Below are 20,417 nucleotides of genomic sequence, written 5' to 3'. Positions count from 1 at the left end.
AATTGCCCCAGGACATATAGCTAGCTCTATGAAATTCTTGGACTTCTTCCATTCCCCCTGCCGAAGAATACTGCATGCCAGTACTCTTGTATAAAACATATGCAAAAAACAGCTAAATTCATGTGGAATTGTTCCAATGCATACAAGACCCTGGAATCATTATTCCCTTTGCAATTGTAAACACTACAACACTACTGAATCCAGCTGAGATATAGATATACGAATTCTCTAGGCTACACTGTTTGTGCTTTACAAGTTTGATAATCTCATTTAAAACAAGTATATTCTACACCAAATTTTTTGCTGATTGCTTCAAGTTTACCACCTGTGTGAATCTATACAGTATGATTATTCCTCATTTGCATTAATGGACAATAGAGCAAATTTGCTGAGCTATACAAATCTAAAAAACTGTGTAGCTTCAACAGATAGACATTAATATAACTTCAGCAATCTTTAAATGTAATAGTATATGTTTACATGAGAAATTATGATCCATATATAATTAATATATTGTTATATAAAATATGCAAATTTATCATATTAATACCAGATTTTACCATACACAAAATCCTTGTTTTGTTTCCAAGCCAGCTTGATACATTCACTATCTTTAATGTCAACCTGAAATGCAGCTTAAAGTAAAATACATGCAAGGGCAATCTTATCAGCATTCTTCTTATGTAAAGCTAGAAATAGTGCAATCCTAGAATCAATGCCTTTCCATCAATCTGAAGTCAGCAGCATTTAATATGAGAACTAATTAGGCAGAGAAAATCAACATCATTGTTTTGCAGAGACACTGGGCAATCATATGGATGCAGCTCAGTTTATTCTTCTTTCTGAAAGGTTGTGCTGGCCTTTTAAAGTAAACAATGACAGCAAAGTTAAGGATAATAGCAAATATTAGAAAAGAAATGGCAAGTGCCTAAACCTTTGCAATCACTAGCAATAATTAAAAGCTTTTACTGTGAAAGGAATCAGCATGTTTTATACTTTCTGCTGTGCTGACCTTCAGCAACTTTTTTTTGTTTTAATTCCCAAAATCTGTAGCTGTTTTTTTACATACTGTTTCAACTGTATAAATTCCATCTAAAAAGAAAAAAATAAGCCCAAATAGTAGAAAAAGAATTGCGCTTCACAAAAAGATATTGCTATTTCTCTTACACAAATTTATAGACAGCATTTATGCAGTTTATAAAAGGGCCACAACTGTACCTAAATAGACATAGGGAACTTTGCAAAATGTAGTAAGTAAAAATAAGAATTGTCAATAGCTCAATTCAGCAGCAGAACTGGGTCCAACTCTACACATGCATGTGATTCGTCACTGCCATGTTTTGTTTCTTTCATGGTATCTCTATAAGCTTGCACATACTAAAACCAATACAGATTTCTAAAGGGAACCCTCATTTTTTAAATACATCAAACAAATTTTCATTCCCTTTCAGATTATATAAATGGTACTTCTCTTACAGCTGGTGTGAAAAATTGTGAATGCAGTACAACTCTTTAAAGAACACACTGCTAAGTACCAAACAGGAAAGCAGCATCACATGGCTTTTAAAATTTGGGTAGTTTAAAAAGAAAAGATCTTCTGCCTGATGGAAATTTGATGTGTTAGCTGATCCCAAAGACACTTTCTACTTATATTTTAGTGATTTGAAGCTTCATTACCAGGGAGGCACCAAAGCATACTTCATATCTGTACCACTGATAAAAAATTAATAATCGATGTATTATCTGACAAAACAAATCAGGTCAATTTTCACAAACTGCCTACCAATACTTAGAATTTTTGTGACTTTTAATCAGTTGGCTAAATGATTTTTCCAAATCATTGATGTCTGTGGACTGTTCAAAGAAGGTTCAGCAGTACTTTTTGATACAAAGTTTTATTTACAAAGGCTAGCTCTGTTACAGCTGCACCACCTGTAGCATCTGCAATTTTAGGCTGTGTTTCTAGACCTCCTGCATTTGACATACTAGTTTTTTCCACAACAGAACATGTATCAGGGCTGAAGGAAAGCTACTGACACTATTTATCCTGAAGGACAAAAATGGCATAAGAAATGGATACAAACTAGGGCAAGACTATATTTGAACAGAAAAGCAAGTTTCCAAATATCAAAACCATTAAGTTCAGTGAGTTTTAGGGGCAAGAAACCAAATTACTCTTAAAATGCAGCTCACCTGGTGAAAGGCAGTATGTTATGGTAGTCAAAGACAAAAAGGAAACAGACTTGAGTGACCCAGAAAGTCCCTTCTTGTTCTGTATCCCAACATTCTTAGAATTGCAACTCTTAAAAACAGGTTTCTAGGCTAAATATTTATCATGAGAACAACATTCTGCCAGAGTATGTTTTTATTTTTAACTGACACTAAACTCCTTCTAGAGGTATTCCAATATGAAAACATTCAATGTGTTCAGAAATTTTAAACTGTAGTTTCTTTAAAGCACTTTGACATGCTAAAAGAGCATCTGAATCTCTGACTGATTTCTTTCAAGAACCTGGCTTCAAACCTTTAGGCCATCCATCTTCCTGCCTGGAATGGCCCCAAACTTTGATTTCATGAGCAACATCCCACAGATCTGAAGTATCATTCTGCGTAACAGAGGGATGGATTTGATAGTGTCAGGTCTTTTTTTTTTCATCTCTCACTATTACTGCCCTACCTCTCATGCAATTCCTGTTATCAGGAGAAAGAATCCATCCTGAAGGACAAGCACAGGAAAAAAAAAGTGGTCCAGATGAGGAAAGCAAACAGAGGTGGCTACAGGGGGAGGCTGCACAAGAATTGATACCTGAAAATTAAAAAAGAAAGTATTAGCAATTGTAACAATATGAGTGACTAGAAGGATTATTCAATCTCATTGCTACTGATAATATTAACCCAGCACTAAACCCAGCTATTTCCTAAAACTTAAAAACTAAAATATTTCCAAGAACCACAAATAATACCATACACTCCTAACAGGATATAATTTTTTCATGTGAAACCAGTACCATTAGCAGAGTGGTCTTTTCTTTCTTTCTTTCATTTTTTATGCATCACAGAAAACCTTTCAAACTTCTTTTCAAACTTTTCTTAACTACACTGGGGATTTTCAGTCTTTGATCATTATAAGCCTTCTAAATGAGGGATTTAAATTATTTACTGAAGCTTCTTTGAGAAAACTAAAACCATAAAATAGTCACCTGTTCAAAGGTAGTGGGAGTTCAATGCAGAATTTCTTGGATCACTATGAAGGTGATCACTACTGACTGCTATTATTAATATACACTAAATATACAACCATTTAAATCACTTCCACAAAATTGCTGCTAAAGAGGATTTTTCAGGATGACCCATCCTCATAGAAAAATAAAAAACAGCTCTTGAGTATGTCCTTAACAATTGCAGCAGGGCCCATTCTAAGAAACTTGGAAATTCCAGGAGATGATGCAATTGTTCTTAATATAAAAGCTATCAAGGAATGAAATCAAATTAACAAGATGACAATAAAACAATGGCATAAACTCAAACTGCAAGAAAATTATTCGCCTCATCAATATAATAAATCTAAACTCTAGCTGGTGTAAGAGCTAATGATTTCCAAAAAAGGAGAGTGAGTAACAGTTTTAATATGGCATCTGGAATTTCAATCTGCAAATTATCAGCATCTTCTGTTAATTTACAAGTGCTTTGTTTCCTCCTTTGTCTGGCCACATAAAGTACAACTGAACAATTCTAAGCGAAAAATCATAAAATGTACTAGTTTAAAATAATGAATTAAAATAAGCAATTTTCTCCACCAGTGGCAGAAAGTTTTTTATACCTTGGGTTGTAAAATAAAACCTCTTAAACCAGAACTGTGATGTATAAATTAATGGTACCCTCTGGTTACTGAACAATTTGTAGTGAGAATGCTAAGGGGCTTTAGCTGTGAACATGATTAAGGAATGTTTGGTTCCAAAACAGACATAGCCCTAACATTACTAGCACCTTACCCAGACACAACTGTTCACCCTCCCCAGAATGAAAGTTTTAAAGAAAAAAAGTCAGTCATCATTACATTTATTAATCAGAAACACTCCATACACAGGAAATAAGAGCAGAAAATGAAATACAATATTCATGTCAAAATATTTCCCCCTCTACAAGTCACACCATGAAATGACAAAAAAGTCTGATTTAGAAGATAACTATACCTAACAGAAAGAAAAAAAAACCCAAATTGTTTTTTAGTGTCTTTCATCTGCAAAAGATCACCTAAATTCAGGATTTAGCAGAAATCCTGAATGCAATGAAGCAGTTTATTTATTATTATTATTTCATTAAGTAAAATAAGACAAAAGTGCTTTCAGAGAAGGTTAATGACAGTAGTCTTGTTTAAAAGAATAATTTCATTCACATTTGAGGAACTGAGTCTAGTATCAGAGACAAATCTTGACAACTAGAATGTTTTCCAAAAATGCTCCGATTTTCTTATAATAACATTTAAAACAAAGCACAAGCAAATGGTACATACTACTTCCCTACTATTCTTTTTGGCTAGTCATTAGAACTACATGCTACCTAGGTTACTCTCCCTAAATGTGAGGCTGTACAGGCTGAAATGACCTTCTGTTGCAAGTCAATAGTATGAATAATTTGCTTGGTTTAACCCAGCCCATTTGCTGACAAGACTGATTCCAGAAGAGCTTATGCATGACACTGCTGCATGGTTTATTTTTGTCATTACTAAAGTTGTTTTGCTGAACTTACCATTAGGTTGCTTTACAGGATGGACTGCCACAAGCCCCAAAGGCTGATGAATGTTATAAATCATAACTGTCTGGTTTCCTCCATGCCATTTATTGGCCCGAATTACTCTATTAGTATAGCGATCACTCCAGTACACAAAATCTTCAAAGATAGTTAGAGCATGTGGATGCTGCAATATCTAAAAGGCAAGGAAGTTTAACAATTTAGTTCTGGAGATATTTATATGTAAAGCTTGCAATGAAGTAACAACAAAGCTAAGCATAATTTTAAAAATTAAGAAAAATGTTGCTGACATTTTTCAGCAAAAGAACATGAAATACCATCTACTGCCTGAAAACAAGGCATTAATTATTTGGGAAATATACTTTTTCTTTGAAATGAAAATGCTAAATAAACACTGTCAGATGCATAGCATGAGGAATTAACAAAGCAGTCTAACTGTAGGGCAGAGCACAAGGAAACGAAAGATAAAGACCCAATTCTAGGTTTCCACAGGCACAAGAGGAAATCTCTAGTGAGTTATGGACTTGTCAAGAACTTGTATCTCTGATAAACTGCCCTATAATTTACCAGAGGGTCAAAGAAGGTGGCTTATCTAAATTTCAGGAAACCACAAGTCAAGAAGACTGCAGTGGCTACCATTTCACAAGAATTGTCTCTCTAGCTAAAAATAAAAGCTTCAAGGTTCAGGTTTTGGGAATATACATGTGGTTAGTTATACCAGCTTATGTGTATCAATTGAACATCTGAACTGTTGTGCTGGTATAGGGAAAGTGCTACAAGCTGCCAGCAGCAGTTCACTGAGAGATAGCCTTTAAGAGGGGTGGTCTTTACGAAGTGCTCTGCACACAGCAAGTCCTGGCAGCACAAAACCTTCCACTGCTGCCAAGAGCAGCAGGAACCATAACTCACAGAAGGTGACCAGGGAAAGTTCTTCCAGTTTCTTTGTGCTGTATTTGCCTATAGCCATGTCAGATGTCACCTTTAGACTTCGTGCACGCAGACAGAAAAACAGAATACTCGAAAGCATCAAATCTACACTCAGCTCTAGTTTCTGTCAAAGATCTCCTGAGAGACTGTGCATAGAATTTGCACAGCTGCAGCAACTAGTTAAAATACTTCATATCTGCTTCACCCAAGACTTCTGAAGAAAAATACATTCAAGGCTCTGACAGTGCAATGACAGCAGAAATAGGTTAAGGACTACCTGGAAGGACACAGGGAAACAATGGTTTCTTACTAATGTCTTACCAGATTGCTTGCAATCACCTGTCGTCTGTTGTTTCCATTGTAATCACAAAAATCAATATAATCAAGATAAGCATCAGCAAAATAAAGAAGCTTATTTGGGTAATCAATAGTAAGTCCATTGGGCCAGTAGATTTTATTGTTAATAATCACTGTTCGCATTTTGCCATCCATGCTGGCTTTTTCAATTCGAGGGTTTTGACCCCAGTCAGTCCAGAACATTACATGAGCACTGCAAAAAGTAACCTGTGGTTACCAATCTGAAAAAGAAACTAGCAGCCTATTGAGAAACATCACACAAAGACTCATTAGCAAAAAACCAGAAACAACCTTTTAAGAAAAGTCCTACACAATGATAATGAAATTATTCATTTCAGCAATATGCTGACTTAAGATATTGCCATAATTTCTGTTGTAAAGTCTTTTAATACTTCTATTGTTGTTTTCATTTCTCAGTAATAGAAGCATATAGAAACTACTGCTATCATGGGTTTTCAAAGTTAATTATAATCTGATTCTCCAGTTCCTAAATAACCATTCGATATGGGTTTGTATTTTTACAGGCATGCACTGATAATGTTAACAGTGATATAAATGAAGAGCCCCACTAAACATAAAAAAAAAAGAATCTTACTCAGTTCTGGGATCTAACACTAGTCCCCTTGGGTTTGTTACATTTTCACTGATCAGCACCGTTCTGTGGCTCCCATCCATTTTAGAGACTTCAATTGTTTCCAGGACAAAGTCTGTCCAGTAAAGATTGCGACCTACCCAATCTACTGCTATACTTTCAGTCACGGTGACACCACTGTCAAACACCTGTTTTATAACAAAATATTAAAAAAAGAAAAAGAGAGAGAAACAGAGAGAACAAACTGGTTGGTATTAATTTTTTACCTGTTGCATTTTAATAGATATGGAAAATAGGGAACCACATCTCCAACACTTTTAGATCTCTTATACAGAATGAGTCGCAATGTACACATCCAAAGTGCTGACAAACACCCAAACACTCCTACTAACCTCAGTGGCTCTATTGAAGAAGTTAGCACCTACTAACAGGAAAATCAAGCTACAGCCTGATGTTAAAAAAGGGCTTCTTGAAAGCATTCAGATTTATTTTTCAAAAAGCTATGAAATATTGACTTAGTAGCTACAAAGTTGTTTCACTTTGTCGATGTTATCTCTCTTTTCGCTATGCTGGGATTTCCCTTTCTTAACTGGAGATAGTTTCTTCATTTTCCCTCTGCAATAAATAGACAAGAATAATGGCAAAACTTACTATTTTTCTGTCAGTCCCATTTTGATAAGAACTCCAAATTTTATCCTCTGTGGTATCAGACCAAAAGATACGATCTGTGACTGAATCAAAATCAATAGCCACAATATTCCTCCCATCCCGAACCAGAGAATAAATACTGTGTGACTGAGAGGTGATGTTGCCCACAACAATTTGGTTACGACTTGCCACCAGCAAAAGAAGATTTCCAGATTCTGTCAAAGGAAGAGAAAAATTAAATAAACCAATTCAACAGTAATTCTGTAAGAAAAAGAAACACAGAAATTTGATATGGCCTTATACCATCAAAGCTACTGTATCTAGATACACATATTGAAAGGACAAATTCAAATCAATTCTTAGGCAAAGATCATAGAATCATAGATTAGTTAGGGTTGGAAAGCACCTTAAAATCATCAAGTTCTAACCCCCCTGCCATGGGCAGGGACACCTCACACTAAACCATTTCACCCAAGGCTCTGTCCAACCTGGCCTTGAACACTGCCAGGGATGGAGCATTCACAACCTCCCTGGGCAACCCATTCCAGTACCTCACCACCCTCACAGTAAAGAATTTCTTCCTTATATCCAATCTAAACCTCCCCTGTTTAAGTTTTAACCCATTACCCCTTGTCCTATCACTACAGTTCCTAATGAAGAGTCCCTCACCAGCATCCCTGTAGGCCCCCTTCAGATACTGGAAGGCTGCTATGGGTCATCTGTCTTGAGCAACTTTGAGTGGCTGTTTGCATTAGGTCTTTTAAAAAAGAACAATATGAAAATGACAAAGCTGGATATTTTCCAGACATTGTTGCATTTTTTTAGGTTGACATCAATGTTCCTCACCTGCTGCTTTACAAGTCTTCCCATTGGTTTCTAAAATGTATCCTTCATCACAGTAACACCTAAAAGACCCCCTCTCATTGTAACAGTGCTGACTACAAAAGCCTGGAGGGTCACATTCATTAACGTCTTCACAGGTCTTGGAATCATTTGCAAGCTGGTATCCAAAAGGACAGGTACACTGAGCTCCAAAGGGTCCTTGAATACACTCATGAGTGCAGCCAGCATTATTGTCAGAGCAGCTCTCCTGATCTGAAATGGCATTGGGGAAGGAAATCAGCAAATAGTTAATGAAAGCTTCTTATGACGAATTTAATGCTTTGCAATTGCATTACTAGCCTAAGACTGCTGCTAAAACCTAACTGTACGATCATTAGTTATGCAATATGAGACTTATACAAAATCTAACACACACAACGCACGTCACGGCAGGTAACAGCACAGTATGTACTACTGAATCCCATTAAATGGATGCTAAACAGAAGATTTAGCATTTATAATATGTTTTTCAAAACTAGCTAGAAATACACAAAAAATTAGTGTACCAATCCAAACCTAAAACTGTATTAATAAACAATAATTTAAAATCATTTATAATCATACCTGGCTGGGGTTCATCTGAGAATGTGCATTGATTAAAAAGAAGGAGGAAAGAAGGAAAGAAAGAAAAAGATTATGCTCAAATCAATTCATAATCAACATAAACACAAATTCTAGCTACACATGAGCTTTAAGATTTTTTTCATAATTTTTGAAGTTAGAAATTTAAAAGAAAATATTAAGGACTGAATCACATTTCACCTGAACTTAAAGCATACCATGCTTTAGTGAACATATTCTGGGACACAAAGCTCATTCCCATATTGCTATATAAAAAACTATATTGAAGTCAGTGGAAGTCATGTTTGAATTCAGAGAATAAGACTGGACACAGCTAATAAATGTCATTATCACAGTCTCCTTTCACTGCAAGTTACATTAAGTATTTCATGCTCTAATTTCAGTATGCTTAGAATTTCTGCTAGAAATTTTGCTGCACTAAATAAAGCAGGCTAAAAGTTCCATTTATTTCTGAAGCTATAGCACATAGTAGGCTATAGAAGATACTTGAACAGTAACTTACTGCACAATGGAGATTCATCAGCTCCATTAGGGCAATCAGCAGAATTATCACATACTTTGCTCAGATTTACACAGATACTGTGACCTGGACATTGCCACTGCCAGCTGGGGCACCGGAAGGGTTGAGTAGGACAATCTCTCTCATCACTCATATCCCTGCAGTCATTATCACCATCACAGATCCATGCTCGATAGATACAGTTGCCATTATCACAGCGGAAAAGAGATGGTGGACAGGTCCTGGGAAGACATCTGTGATGTTCATCTGAGCCATCTGCACAGTCAAGATGCCCATCACATTCCCAGTTAGCAGGAACACAACTGCCATCTGACTGACATTGGAATTCATTCTGGTGGCACATCCCTGGTGGTCTTGTAGCTAAAACAGTAACATTCAACAGTTCAGAAGCCATTTCAATTTCAGACAGAGAAGCAAAATCACTATGTTTCATAAATTTCCTGCATAAATAGTTACAATACAATTAAGAATTGTGTTGCTTTTAGATCAGGCCATAGAAACACTGTCAGTCAATTTACACAACAATTCAGAATCTGATCAGTTTAACTCCTACTTTGTAATATGGTGAACAAGGCAATTCAACTATTCTATTCTGAGCAAGCAATTTTCATATCTACATATACTGATATCTATGCACATGACCAAAGCAAAAAGAAATTATATGCTGAAAATAGTTTTAACTATGCTGCATTGCAACATTTTAACAAACTTACATGTTAACAATTACTCTAGGAAAAGTTGCAATCTAACTCTCACAGATAAAAGGTTTCAGTTTTCTAGATGAATGGATTTATTAATTTTACTTTTAAACCGTGGGGCTGAGGTGCAAAGTAAGACAAAACATTAAGCCAAAAGGAATGCAAGCTCCACTCTTTGCCAGAAAGATCTACTCCTGAGCTGGATCCTACTCTGCTTGAAATTTCTGCTCACAGAATAATATTTCCAGACAAGTTTCCCTAAAAAGAAGTTTGAGGTTTTAAGAACAGTAGTGCAGATAAAGGAAATTTTCAGAAGCATCACATAATAACTGAAGCCTTTAGCATCAATGTACTTACGGCAGTCAATTTCATCTGAGTGATCATTACAGTCAAAAACACCATCACACTTGTAGTAAGTGCTGATACACTGGTCTCCACTGAGACATTTGAACTCTGTGACACTGCAGTTATATACTACAAAAGAAAAAATACTGTTATTGAATTCACAGAGCTAGACTGCACTCAGTTTTTCTACAGGTGGCCAGTTCCACTGGATACCACGATTTCCCTGGGATACAGAAAATGCAGTGACCTTGAAACCTACAGAAAACAGAGGAAACAGATCTCAGTTCCCTGCTACCAACCTAGAGATCAAAGGGCTTACTAAAACGTTAAACCAAGTACCATAAACAAGATTAATTTATGGACAGGTTTATTATGCATTCTACTATCTTGAAGCTGATAAGGCCACCAAAGACCTTTCAGGGGGCAGGAGTGAGGAAACAATAAAGAGACATTCAACAAAGTTACACTTACTGCAGTCATGCTCATCAGCACCATCTACACAGTCTTTGTCTCCATCACAGACATAGTATGGGTCAATACAGCGATGGTCTGGACACTGAAATTGCTGGGGTTCACAAGTATCTGTGAAAGCTATTAAGAATGACAATAAACATAGATGTGTTTCTTTTTCTCTGTTCTGAAACCAACATAATACTGAGACAGTAGAAAGACACTGTCACTAAATTGCAAGATGTAATCCAGCAACTAGTAATCATATAAATTACAAGCCCTTATACGTTAGTAACAAGTAATTATTTATGTATATGTAGGCTTGGACTCATGGAAAATGACCAGAAGATTCCACTCAGTGGTAAAAGCGTTAAAGAAAGTGTATGGAAATACTATTATCATACTTCTGGTAAAAATTTACAGATTAGATTAGCTGATTACACCATCAGTCATTAATGAGATCACTCATGAAGTATGCATTATGCAGCACCAAGATTATAATTATCACATTTGGCCCTTTTTATTTTTTTTTATTATTTTTCTGCATTCTACTTGGCTTGGTAGCTCAAATTAGATAAGTTTTTCACATCTTCCAGACTGCAAAATATTAATTCTTTCTTCCTAATTTCTTTTATCATCCTTCCACCAATAGACATATCCATGTAGACATAATGAGCTTTTTAGAAAAACAAACAGCTGTGATACTCACTGCAGTTTTTTTCATCTGACCCATCACCACAGTCATTATCAGTATCACATAGCCAGATCCTAGGAACACATCTTCTATTATCACAGGTGAACAGGGTTACAGGGCATGAAGCAGGTCCTTGTGTAGGACAATGCAATTCATCACTGCCATCAAAACAGTCATTATGTTTATCACAGCGCCAGTGACCTGGAATACACTGCCCACTGGCACAGGTAAAAGCTGATGAAGCACAAGTATGGTCTAAATAAAAAACAAAACAGGAGAACATGCTGATAAAGATCTCTAAAACTTGGCCTCCCTGCCAGAGTATTCAGTACATTTTATATACTTACAGAATGTCTAAAATATGAATCAAATTCTAAAATATACATTGCTTAGAACAAAAATGTTTGTCATGCCAACGTGCTGCAGAACTGAACAGAATATAAGCTGTTTTACACTGAAAGAATCAATAAAAATAGAAAAACAGAAATAATAGAAATAAAAAATAGAAAAGTATCTCCTTTAAGTAGCCATTTGCTTTATACTTTTGTTTCCTCCAAAAAAAAAAACCAAACCAACATTCTAGTTATCTAAAATAGACTACAAATAAGAAATGCTTTGTATCTTGGTCATATTAATTACTTCTACACAGGAAGGAGCACATTTTATTAATGTGATCTATTTTCATGTTTGTAATTTAAAAGAAAGTATTACCTTTGAATAAAGAAGCACCAAATATGTCTTAAAAGCCAAGAACCTGCTTTACAATATCTTATCGACTATAATTATCCCACTTTATTTGATCAACAAACTATTTTGTGTGAGACACTTAACAGTAAAACTGGGAAATGAACCGATGTGCCTTTAATCCACTTCACTGTAAAAATCTAGATGTTGCAAGTGGTTCAGAAGTGCCCAAATATAATGAACACAATAAAATTTTTACTCAGTTGTTAAATGAAATATGCTGCTCTAAACTCACAAGAAGATTAAACAGTGCATCTGGCTTTGTTATTTTTCTTATGGTGCTATTTTTAAAATCTTTTCATCGTTATTAAGATGGTTTGTCCCTCTCCATTCATCAAAATAAGACAAGTGATATCTCAATATCTTTCAAAATTTACAAAAAAAATAAGAATAAAGACAACTTTCTTCTTCAGAAGATAAGTTTTTGTTACTCTGGAAATGGAATTTTGAGAACTAGTGAGATATGAGTACTTTTGAGCATTCTTCAGGTGGCCAGTGTTGAATCCCACATTCCCAATAGTTATTCATATAATCTCCAAAGTAACTAATCTCAAGATAGATTTCAGGGTTTATCCATACATACAACCTTAAAAAAACTAGGGTTTATTCCAATTAAATCAGACTGACTCAAGTTTTCTGAACCACAAACCACAAACACTAACTGTATATTACAGGGATTACTTACTTAAAGAACCACAGTTTTGTTCATCACTGTTATCATGGCAATCATCAACACCATCACACCGATAGTATCGAGGCACACATCTTCCATTTCCACAGGAAAATGAGTAGGAGCCACATTGCAAAGTGGGTGGCTCATTGGATGGGTCTTCAACACACGTCAGCTGATTTGAAGCCAGCTTCATGCCGTAAGGACAACCACAAACTCTTTGAAAATTTGGTACTGGAAAGCAGAAGTGGCTGCAGTCTCCATTGGGATTTGTTCCTCTATTACAGTAGTTTGAGCCTTCAAAAGTGATAAAGAAGATCTATGTATACACTACTGATAGCAGCTTGGGAAGTATTAAAAGTGCATAGTAACTGCAAAAGTGTTTAACAAAAAGATGCTGTACCAAATCTTCTTTTGTATACACTGTAAAACAGGGTCAAGTTCACTGACAGAAACAGTAGTAGTAAGTCATAATAATAAGTCCTACATTCCATATACTCTTCATTAACACAAATGTTTATGGAAGCCAAGAACATACTACTACATTTCATTCAATTTTCTGCCAATTTTCAGCAGCTATCCGGAAATAAGTACACTATACACTTTTGTCAGAGCAAAGCTGAGAGACCTGATCAAATCTTTGGACAGCAAACTGGTGGTGAGCCTTAGCACACAGTTTGATCATATGTTTTATAAATGTTTTATAAATTTTATAAATGTACTGCGTGTTCTATTACAATACCAAATCCTTGGTTTAGATCATAGAATGGCACAAAAATCAGAAGTGAAAATAAGAAATAAATAGTGATTTATGCACAGTGATTACTTTAGGAAGAGTAGTTTGATCAATAAATTTTTGTGCAACTCCTCAAAGTAAATAGTTCAGTTTAACTAAAACTTCTACCAGAAAAAAATAAATACAAAGTTGTAATCAGTGATACAATTACAGAAGATGCAGTGGAATCATAATTTCATTTTACAAGGTTATTAAATGTAGTAACAGAAGTGGTGGACTGCACACAGTCACGTAATAGTGAAATATATGTGTGATTGCAAGTGCCTGTGCTGCCTGTCAGCAGTTACGATTCAGTAAAGCCATTCCTAAAATTGAAAGTGGAAACCTGGTGTACTGATATTTTGTTTCTTAATCTATCTGTGCAACTGAAGAGCTCACCTATTTGGGAATGAGCATCGTATGCTTTAACATGCATAATGTTACTTATGCCCCTCCTAATAATAGTCATTTCCCCTCCATCAGACTTCCTCACTCGAACTATTCCACCAAGTCTCCAATCAGTAAAGTAGGCATAACCTGTTTTGAAAGACATTTAACATATAACAATTACAGAGCAATATGACATAAAAGATGAAGCATGATGAGCAAAAACTGCAAGACTTATCATGTAAATTTCCTTTTTTTTGGTGACTGTTTCTCAAAAAATGCAAGGAATTTTATTACTAAATGCAGTTAAAGTGAGTCCTCCTGTCACAGGCAGACATAACTCAGGAAAAAGAAGCGCTCTCAGATTTCACTTAAGTTGAGATATAACAGACTCAATTGGCATTTCAAACTCCAAGGCAATTTTAAAGGTCATTCAGTAAGACAACTTTACAGAAAATTTTAGAATAGTTTTGAAGATATTTTTACCCAAAATCAAAAGGGGTCAGATGCTGACATCCTTCTTCACACACAACATAAATCCAGTGATAAGACGCTGCCTGCAATTAATAGAATCCTGAAACTGCTGATCATCCCTAGGGAGGTGATTTACCTCATCTCTCCCGCATGAGTAGCCCACCTTGGGAGCACAACATAATCTGCCTTATTGCACTGAGTTATATGATCTGCCTCAAAGTATTCAAACACAAATATACATAAAAACAGTCCTAAAAATGAAAAAGTACCAAATAGATAATTTTATTGAAACTTGTAACAGTGCTTCTTATTGGAAAAGTAGTATTACAAAGGCCATATCTTATCTCACATACTCACAGATCACCATATTAAAAAAAAAAAAAACAACCTGTGATAATAATAGATAGTATTTTCCACTGCCAGACTTACCTCCAAAAATAGTAAGGCCAAATGGGTGAGTCATCTGAGTAATATGTTCAAGAGTCCGTCTGTCCAACCCATCAAAGGTGCTGTGCTCAATTTTATCAAAAAAGGCATCCACCCAATACAGCCTTAAAGAACTAGAAACAACAAAAATGTCATATCTCTTCAAATGACATTATGTCCACTAGGAAGCACTATCATGTTCTCAAATAATAATCTTTAAAATGAAAAAAATTATTGGGCCATGTGGGGAGGGATCCTGAGAAGATCTTACCTTTCACTGTTTTTTAAAGAAATCAAAAACTAAGGTCTTCAATGTGAAAACACCAGTGCACACAATCTGACAGAATTTCTTTCTTTTTAAGCTCTAACAGGTTTGAGAAAGAAACACGTCTGCACAAAAGCTTGCCATCTGTGTTGTCCTTACCTCCAGTCAATGGCTAGGCCATTAGGCCAGCCTAGTGTTGTATTCACAATTGGCAATGCATGGGATCCATCACTCCAGGCTCTCATGATTTTTGCAGGACGGAACCAATCTGTCCAGAATATATACCTGAAAGTACATGTCATAAGACAAAAACCCAATGATACAATGTAATTAAACAGAGCAAGCATTTGAACAGTATTAACATTCTTCTTTGCACGACAAAGCTGTACATATATTAAAAAAACACAATTTTGTGTTGACCCTCTCCTCCATTGGTAGTGGTACTGACAAGTAGTATTTATACTTCTTACAACAGCTTTCAAAATCTTTCAAAGTGGCTTGTCCTTTTAGACATAAAATATCTGTAACTTTGCTAAAACTGTCAGGGATTTCATTTAAGTAAGAAGTAAGAATCAAGAAACAAAATGCATCTTTTCCAGGTAACGCTTACAAGTAAGCATGAATATTACAAAGAACTTTCTCCTGATCCTTTCAACTTACACCTACAGTCAGAGTTGAAGCTAGTGTTAAATAACTTTACCAAGTAGGAAATAAAAAAGGATACAAGTTCAACATTATTCTCATGAGATTACTTCAAAAATAATCCATTTGGTTACCAAACACAAAAATTCAATATCCAAGAATTAAGAAATTCAGTAGTATGGCACCAGGAAGCTGAATTATGCTATGAAAGAAATGCTGGCATGGCATGGCCAAATAACACAATGTTGAATTTGAGGTTAGGCATTTGCATCAAAGAAAAGTAGGGCTTCCTTTCATGTACACAGAATCACATACTGTAACATCTGTATCATACACAGACAGTAGTATCTAATATGTTTCAAATAAAGAAATACAGATAGAAAATAAAAAGGAACCAAGGTTAGCATTCTGGGACCTTAAAGCATATTAAAAATAACTTGGGAAACTATCTTTCAACTATGAGAAATAGCTTTCTGATCCAAGTGATACAAAGAAACAAAGTTACTTTGCCTGTTTATCAACACACAGGAGTAAAAAAAAAATGGTGCTTTTAAAGAGAATTCTTTTGAGTGCTGCTTTCACGTGGAATGTGTTTCACTTTGCCCTTTCCTCTGGGTGCTGAATCCTAGGCAAGAATAAAACAAAGACAAGAGAACTGAAGAGATGGAAAAGAATACAAACCCCAACAGAAATCCAGAATGAGCTGTAAACCTAACCCCACCAATATTTTCATATCGTTTCAAGGGAGAACCAAAGCTCAACTTACCCAATAACTGGATGAACCACTATTGATCGAGGATTATTTAAATTCTGAACAATAGCTCTCCTAGATTTATCTGCAAGCCTCATCACACTAATGCTCCTGTATCGAGGGTCTGTCCAGTACAGATTCTTTGAGATCCAGTCGAAGGCCAAATCTTCAACACTTTCCACTCTATTAGCTGTCAGGATTTCTCTTCCTAGAATTCATAGTACACATAACAATTGTAAATGTTTAAGAACAAGGGAAATAGCATGAATGTAGTATTCTGTTCATAAACCTAGTGGTTTTACTCAGAAAAAAATGTTGCCTCTGTGCTATTTTATGTGAAGACTAATAAGGAAAGGAGGGATGCCCTTTGCTCCAGACAAAGTAGGTGCATGTTCAGGAGCACAGCCCCGATAGGGGAGAAATTAGGACTAGCTAAAGATGAGAGAAAAATCTGTTACTAAGTTTACACTGAGAGAAGTTTTATGAATGAAGGTCAGTAAGGTCAATGTGGTAAAGACAACTTGCCCAACAGCCAGACCTTACCTACTCTTTGCATAGGAATGGTCAACTGCAGTCTACCATTACTCTGATCCAAGGCAGCAAGTAAGCTCAGAAGACTATATGCTGACTTAATATACATTTAATCATTATTATAAATTGGAGATAAACTTTTTTCACACTACAACAAAGAGAACTTCCAAAAATCTCACAACCATAATATTCTTTTTCCAATATCATAACAACCGTCCTGCTATCCAGGCAGGGAAATTAGAAAGGAATTTCAGTTTCATACTACTGTATGCATAAACAGACTGATGATGACAAATACCATTTGTGAGAAATGCTACAGGTAGTTCATTCCCAAAAACATTCATCAAGTTTGGCAAAGAACAGGATACTTCAAACAAGCTTAATATGAGTTGAACAAACATTCTTGAGTTTCCAGATTACTGGGGTGACACAGATTTATCTGCATATCTCAGAAAGTGATTTTTTTATACTTCTTTTTAGAAATATATATTCTACTTTCCTTACCACAATTATTCTACAATTTCTAAGAATGATTCTCACCTGAACCATCAATTTTCTGTTTATAGATCATGTCTTTACTTGTGTCTGAGAAAAAAATGGTGTCATCCTGAGCAGAGAAGTCAATTCCAACAAAGTATGAAGGACTCCCTGTTACAGGTATGATCACATCTTCCTGGGTGGAGAGATTGAATGGGATACCCCGCACTGCCAGCTGGGATGAAAACAGCAGGAACTGCTGTACAGCTGCAAAAGGAGAGCTCAGACTCAGTTGTTACTTATTCACAAAGTGAGACAAAGTGGGCATTAATTAACTGTAAAGTTTTATTTTCCTTTGGAAATACTAACAGGCTGGAAGGAGAAAAAAAAAGGAGACTGAGAAAATAGAAATTTTAATATATGCAGACCTAAAAATTGAAGAAGAAAACCAAAACCCAACCCAGAATATTAGGTGATGTGGTCAGATATTCCTCTTGCATTACTCTGGTCTTATAAAAGCAGAAGCTATTTTCTGTGATCCCCTTACAATCATCCATTTAAAAAAACCAAACAAACTCACAGGCTTTGTGGAGCTACCAAATAACCAAACCATACTGCAGCTAGCCAGGTAAATACATGGTCACATAGTAAAACTATAGACAATATGTCTGGCTTAATTTGCCAATAAATACATATGCCAAACCTCCCATAAGTGATAATTATGCACTCAAACAGAAAGCAGCAGATTGCTGATGGAAGCCTACAGCTCCAAAACTCAATCTTTTGTTCTTGCCTTATGTGTTCAAAGGGTGAAAACCAACCTAATCTATGTGCTACTGCACAAGAAAGCAGGTTTATGTATATAATATAATTATGTATTATATATAATACAACATCTGCATATTAGCAAGTATCCACACTAAATTTCAGGATTAAGATCTTAATCATACAGCTGTCTACATATATTCCACATCAAATTCTCTTAAAGTGCTCATAAAAGGTGGTGAGTTTAAGTTGTTGTTTCTTGAAATTAACTTAAGCAAAAATTATTACATTTAAAGCTGTCAAAGGGAGTTGCGATGAAAAAACATAATCTTTGGCATACTAAACCCACAAAGCTATTGGAAAGAGGAAAAGTGTTCTAGAAATAACTCTAGAGCCATATGGAATAGTGCTATATCCAGAGATCCTATAGCATTTTCTTACCAACACAATGTCTTCCATCTACGTGTAGATCAAAGCCCAGTATACATCTACAGCGATAACCCAGTCCATCATTATCTGTTTTGTGACTGAGAACACAGACCTGTTCACATCCACCATTGTTACTTCCACAAGGATTTCTCACTGCAAAATAATACAGATTGTATTATAAATTTGTCTATTAACCTAATGGCATCATTATCTTGATTTTTCAGGATTTTTTTAAACATCCACAATAAATCATGTGAGCTCTGTGGGAGTTAACATCACATGGAAATCATACACCACCAGTTCTACCCTAAAATGCACAAAATCACATCAGAGTCAACAGGTGTTCAAGCATGCCATCCTGTACAGAGATACTCGGCACGCAGCACTGAGGCTAGAGTTTTCTGCATATCGTTCTGGGCTATAGTTTTCTGCATATAGTTCTACTTCAGAATTATATCTCACAGAATTATTTCACACTGCTAGACTTTTCCAACTGCACCCTCATTGTTGTGTTGAAAAAAGAATGTCACAAACACCAATGTTGCTCATAACCACATATCCATACATTTAATACGCCTCCCCACTCTTAAATGTTGCATTTGACAGTTTTTTAGCTGCAGGAGCTGAATGAAACCACAGTGTGATAAAACCCAGTCCAGTTTTACAATACAAATCTGTGTATCATAATTATTAGTTCTTTACAGTAAAATAACCACCTCTCATAATTTTTACCAACTTTTTTGGTAATACAGTTTCTATACCTCCTTTAATAATATCCTCGCTGTCTTACCATATGGCTGCCTGGCAGCATGGTAAACTGTCACTCCATAAGGTCTCAGTGAAGACTGGTAGATGACTTGAGGGTTAGATTCTGAAAACTTGTTAGCTTTCACCACTGCCATTTTGGTCCAATCAGTGAAATAAACATTGTGTTCAAATAAAGTGATTCCATATGGGTGAGGAATCAATGAGCCTCCATGAGCTATTGTTCTCCTGTCACAAAGATGGTTTTAAAATTATTTACAAAATATTATCCAGAAAATAACTTCGTTACTAGAGGAAAAGGATCCAAGATTATTAATTCATTCACTGGCTTCTACATAGAAGTTGCAAAAGTAAAAATAAAAAAGACCAAATTAGCTGAAGAGATTAAGCTAAACATACAGGGTACATAAACATAAAAGACAACAGTGAAAACAGAGCAATCAACAGTGTTAGCAATTTCCAAGAACACACAGTGAGTAAAGATGACATCTCAAAAGGTAGTAAAGAATTTGAGAAAATTAGAGAAAGGGGAAATCAAAGACACCTATAGGAATTGAAAATAGTCAAAAAACCTCAAATGTAAAAAATAAAGTCCTATGTATGCAGTTAAAACAAAAAACGAATCAAAGAAAACAAAATAAAAAATGAACCACCACCACTTTGGCTTAAACTACTCACCCATGCAAAACCAAAGAAAAACAAATGCTAAAAATCGGTATCTATTCTATGCAAGATATTGTCGTTTGTTTTTTTAATCTAAATAATAAGAGATAAAGAGAGACATTCAAGTCCTCACACAATATATAACACTACAATACCATTTTAATGTAGTTGTGAAGGAAGACTGGATGGGGCTTTGAGCAACCTGG

The 20,417-nt window shown here is 35.5% G+C and overlaps 1 protein-coding gene across 1 annotated transcript in view; it reads right to left on the bottom strand.

The window, feature by feature from the left end:
• The window catches only part of LRP2 (LDL receptor related protein 2), a 118,320-nt gene that overhangs the window by 57,596 nt on the left and 40,307 nt on the right, over nt 1–20,417 (bottom strand). The window contains exons 14-31 of the mRNA XM_005152772.3: nt 19,574–19,776; nt 18,796–18,936; nt 17,653–17,856; nt 16,597–16,789; nt 15,348–15,473; nt 14,927–15,057; nt 14,036–14,173; nt 12,877–13,158; nt 11,463–11,702; nt 10,775–10,894; nt 10,316–10,432; nt 9,243–9,620; nt 8,123–8,371; nt 7,280–7,491; nt 6,632–6,816; nt 6,001–6,229; nt 4,750–4,927; nt 2,678–2,806 (exon numbers count right to left, since the gene is read on the bottom strand). Coding sequence (XP_005152829.2) covers nt 2,678–2,806; nt 4,750–4,927; nt 6,001–6,229; nt 6,632–6,816; nt 7,280–7,491; nt 8,123–8,371; nt 9,243–9,620; nt 10,316–10,432; nt 10,775–10,894; nt 11,463–11,702; nt 12,877–13,158; nt 14,036–14,173; nt 14,927–15,057; nt 15,348–15,473; nt 16,597–16,789; nt 17,653–17,856; nt 18,796–18,936; nt 19,574–19,776 — 3,455 coding nt within the window. The remainder of the gene's footprint in view (nt 1–2,677; nt 2,807–4,749; nt 4,928–6,000; nt 6,230–6,631; nt 6,817–7,279; nt 7,492–8,122; nt 8,372–9,242; nt 9,621–10,315; nt 10,433–10,774; nt 10,895–11,462; nt 11,703–12,876; nt 13,159–14,035; nt 14,174–14,926; nt 15,058–15,347; nt 15,474–16,596; nt 16,790–17,652; nt 17,857–18,795; nt 18,937–19,573; nt 19,777–20,417) is intronic.

This window comes from Melopsittacus undulatus, chromosome 8 (assembly GCF_012275295.1).
Source record: "Melopsittacus undulatus isolate bMelUnd1 chromosome 8, bMelUnd1.mat.Z, whole genome shotgun sequence".
In the NCBI taxonomy this organism is placed as follows: Eukaryota; Metazoa; Chordata; class Aves; order Psittaciformes; family Psittaculidae; genus Melopsittacus; species Melopsittacus undulatus.
The sequence above is the reverse complement of the archived record's forward strand: the minus strand, read 5'-3'. Positions and strand labels throughout refer to the sequence as shown.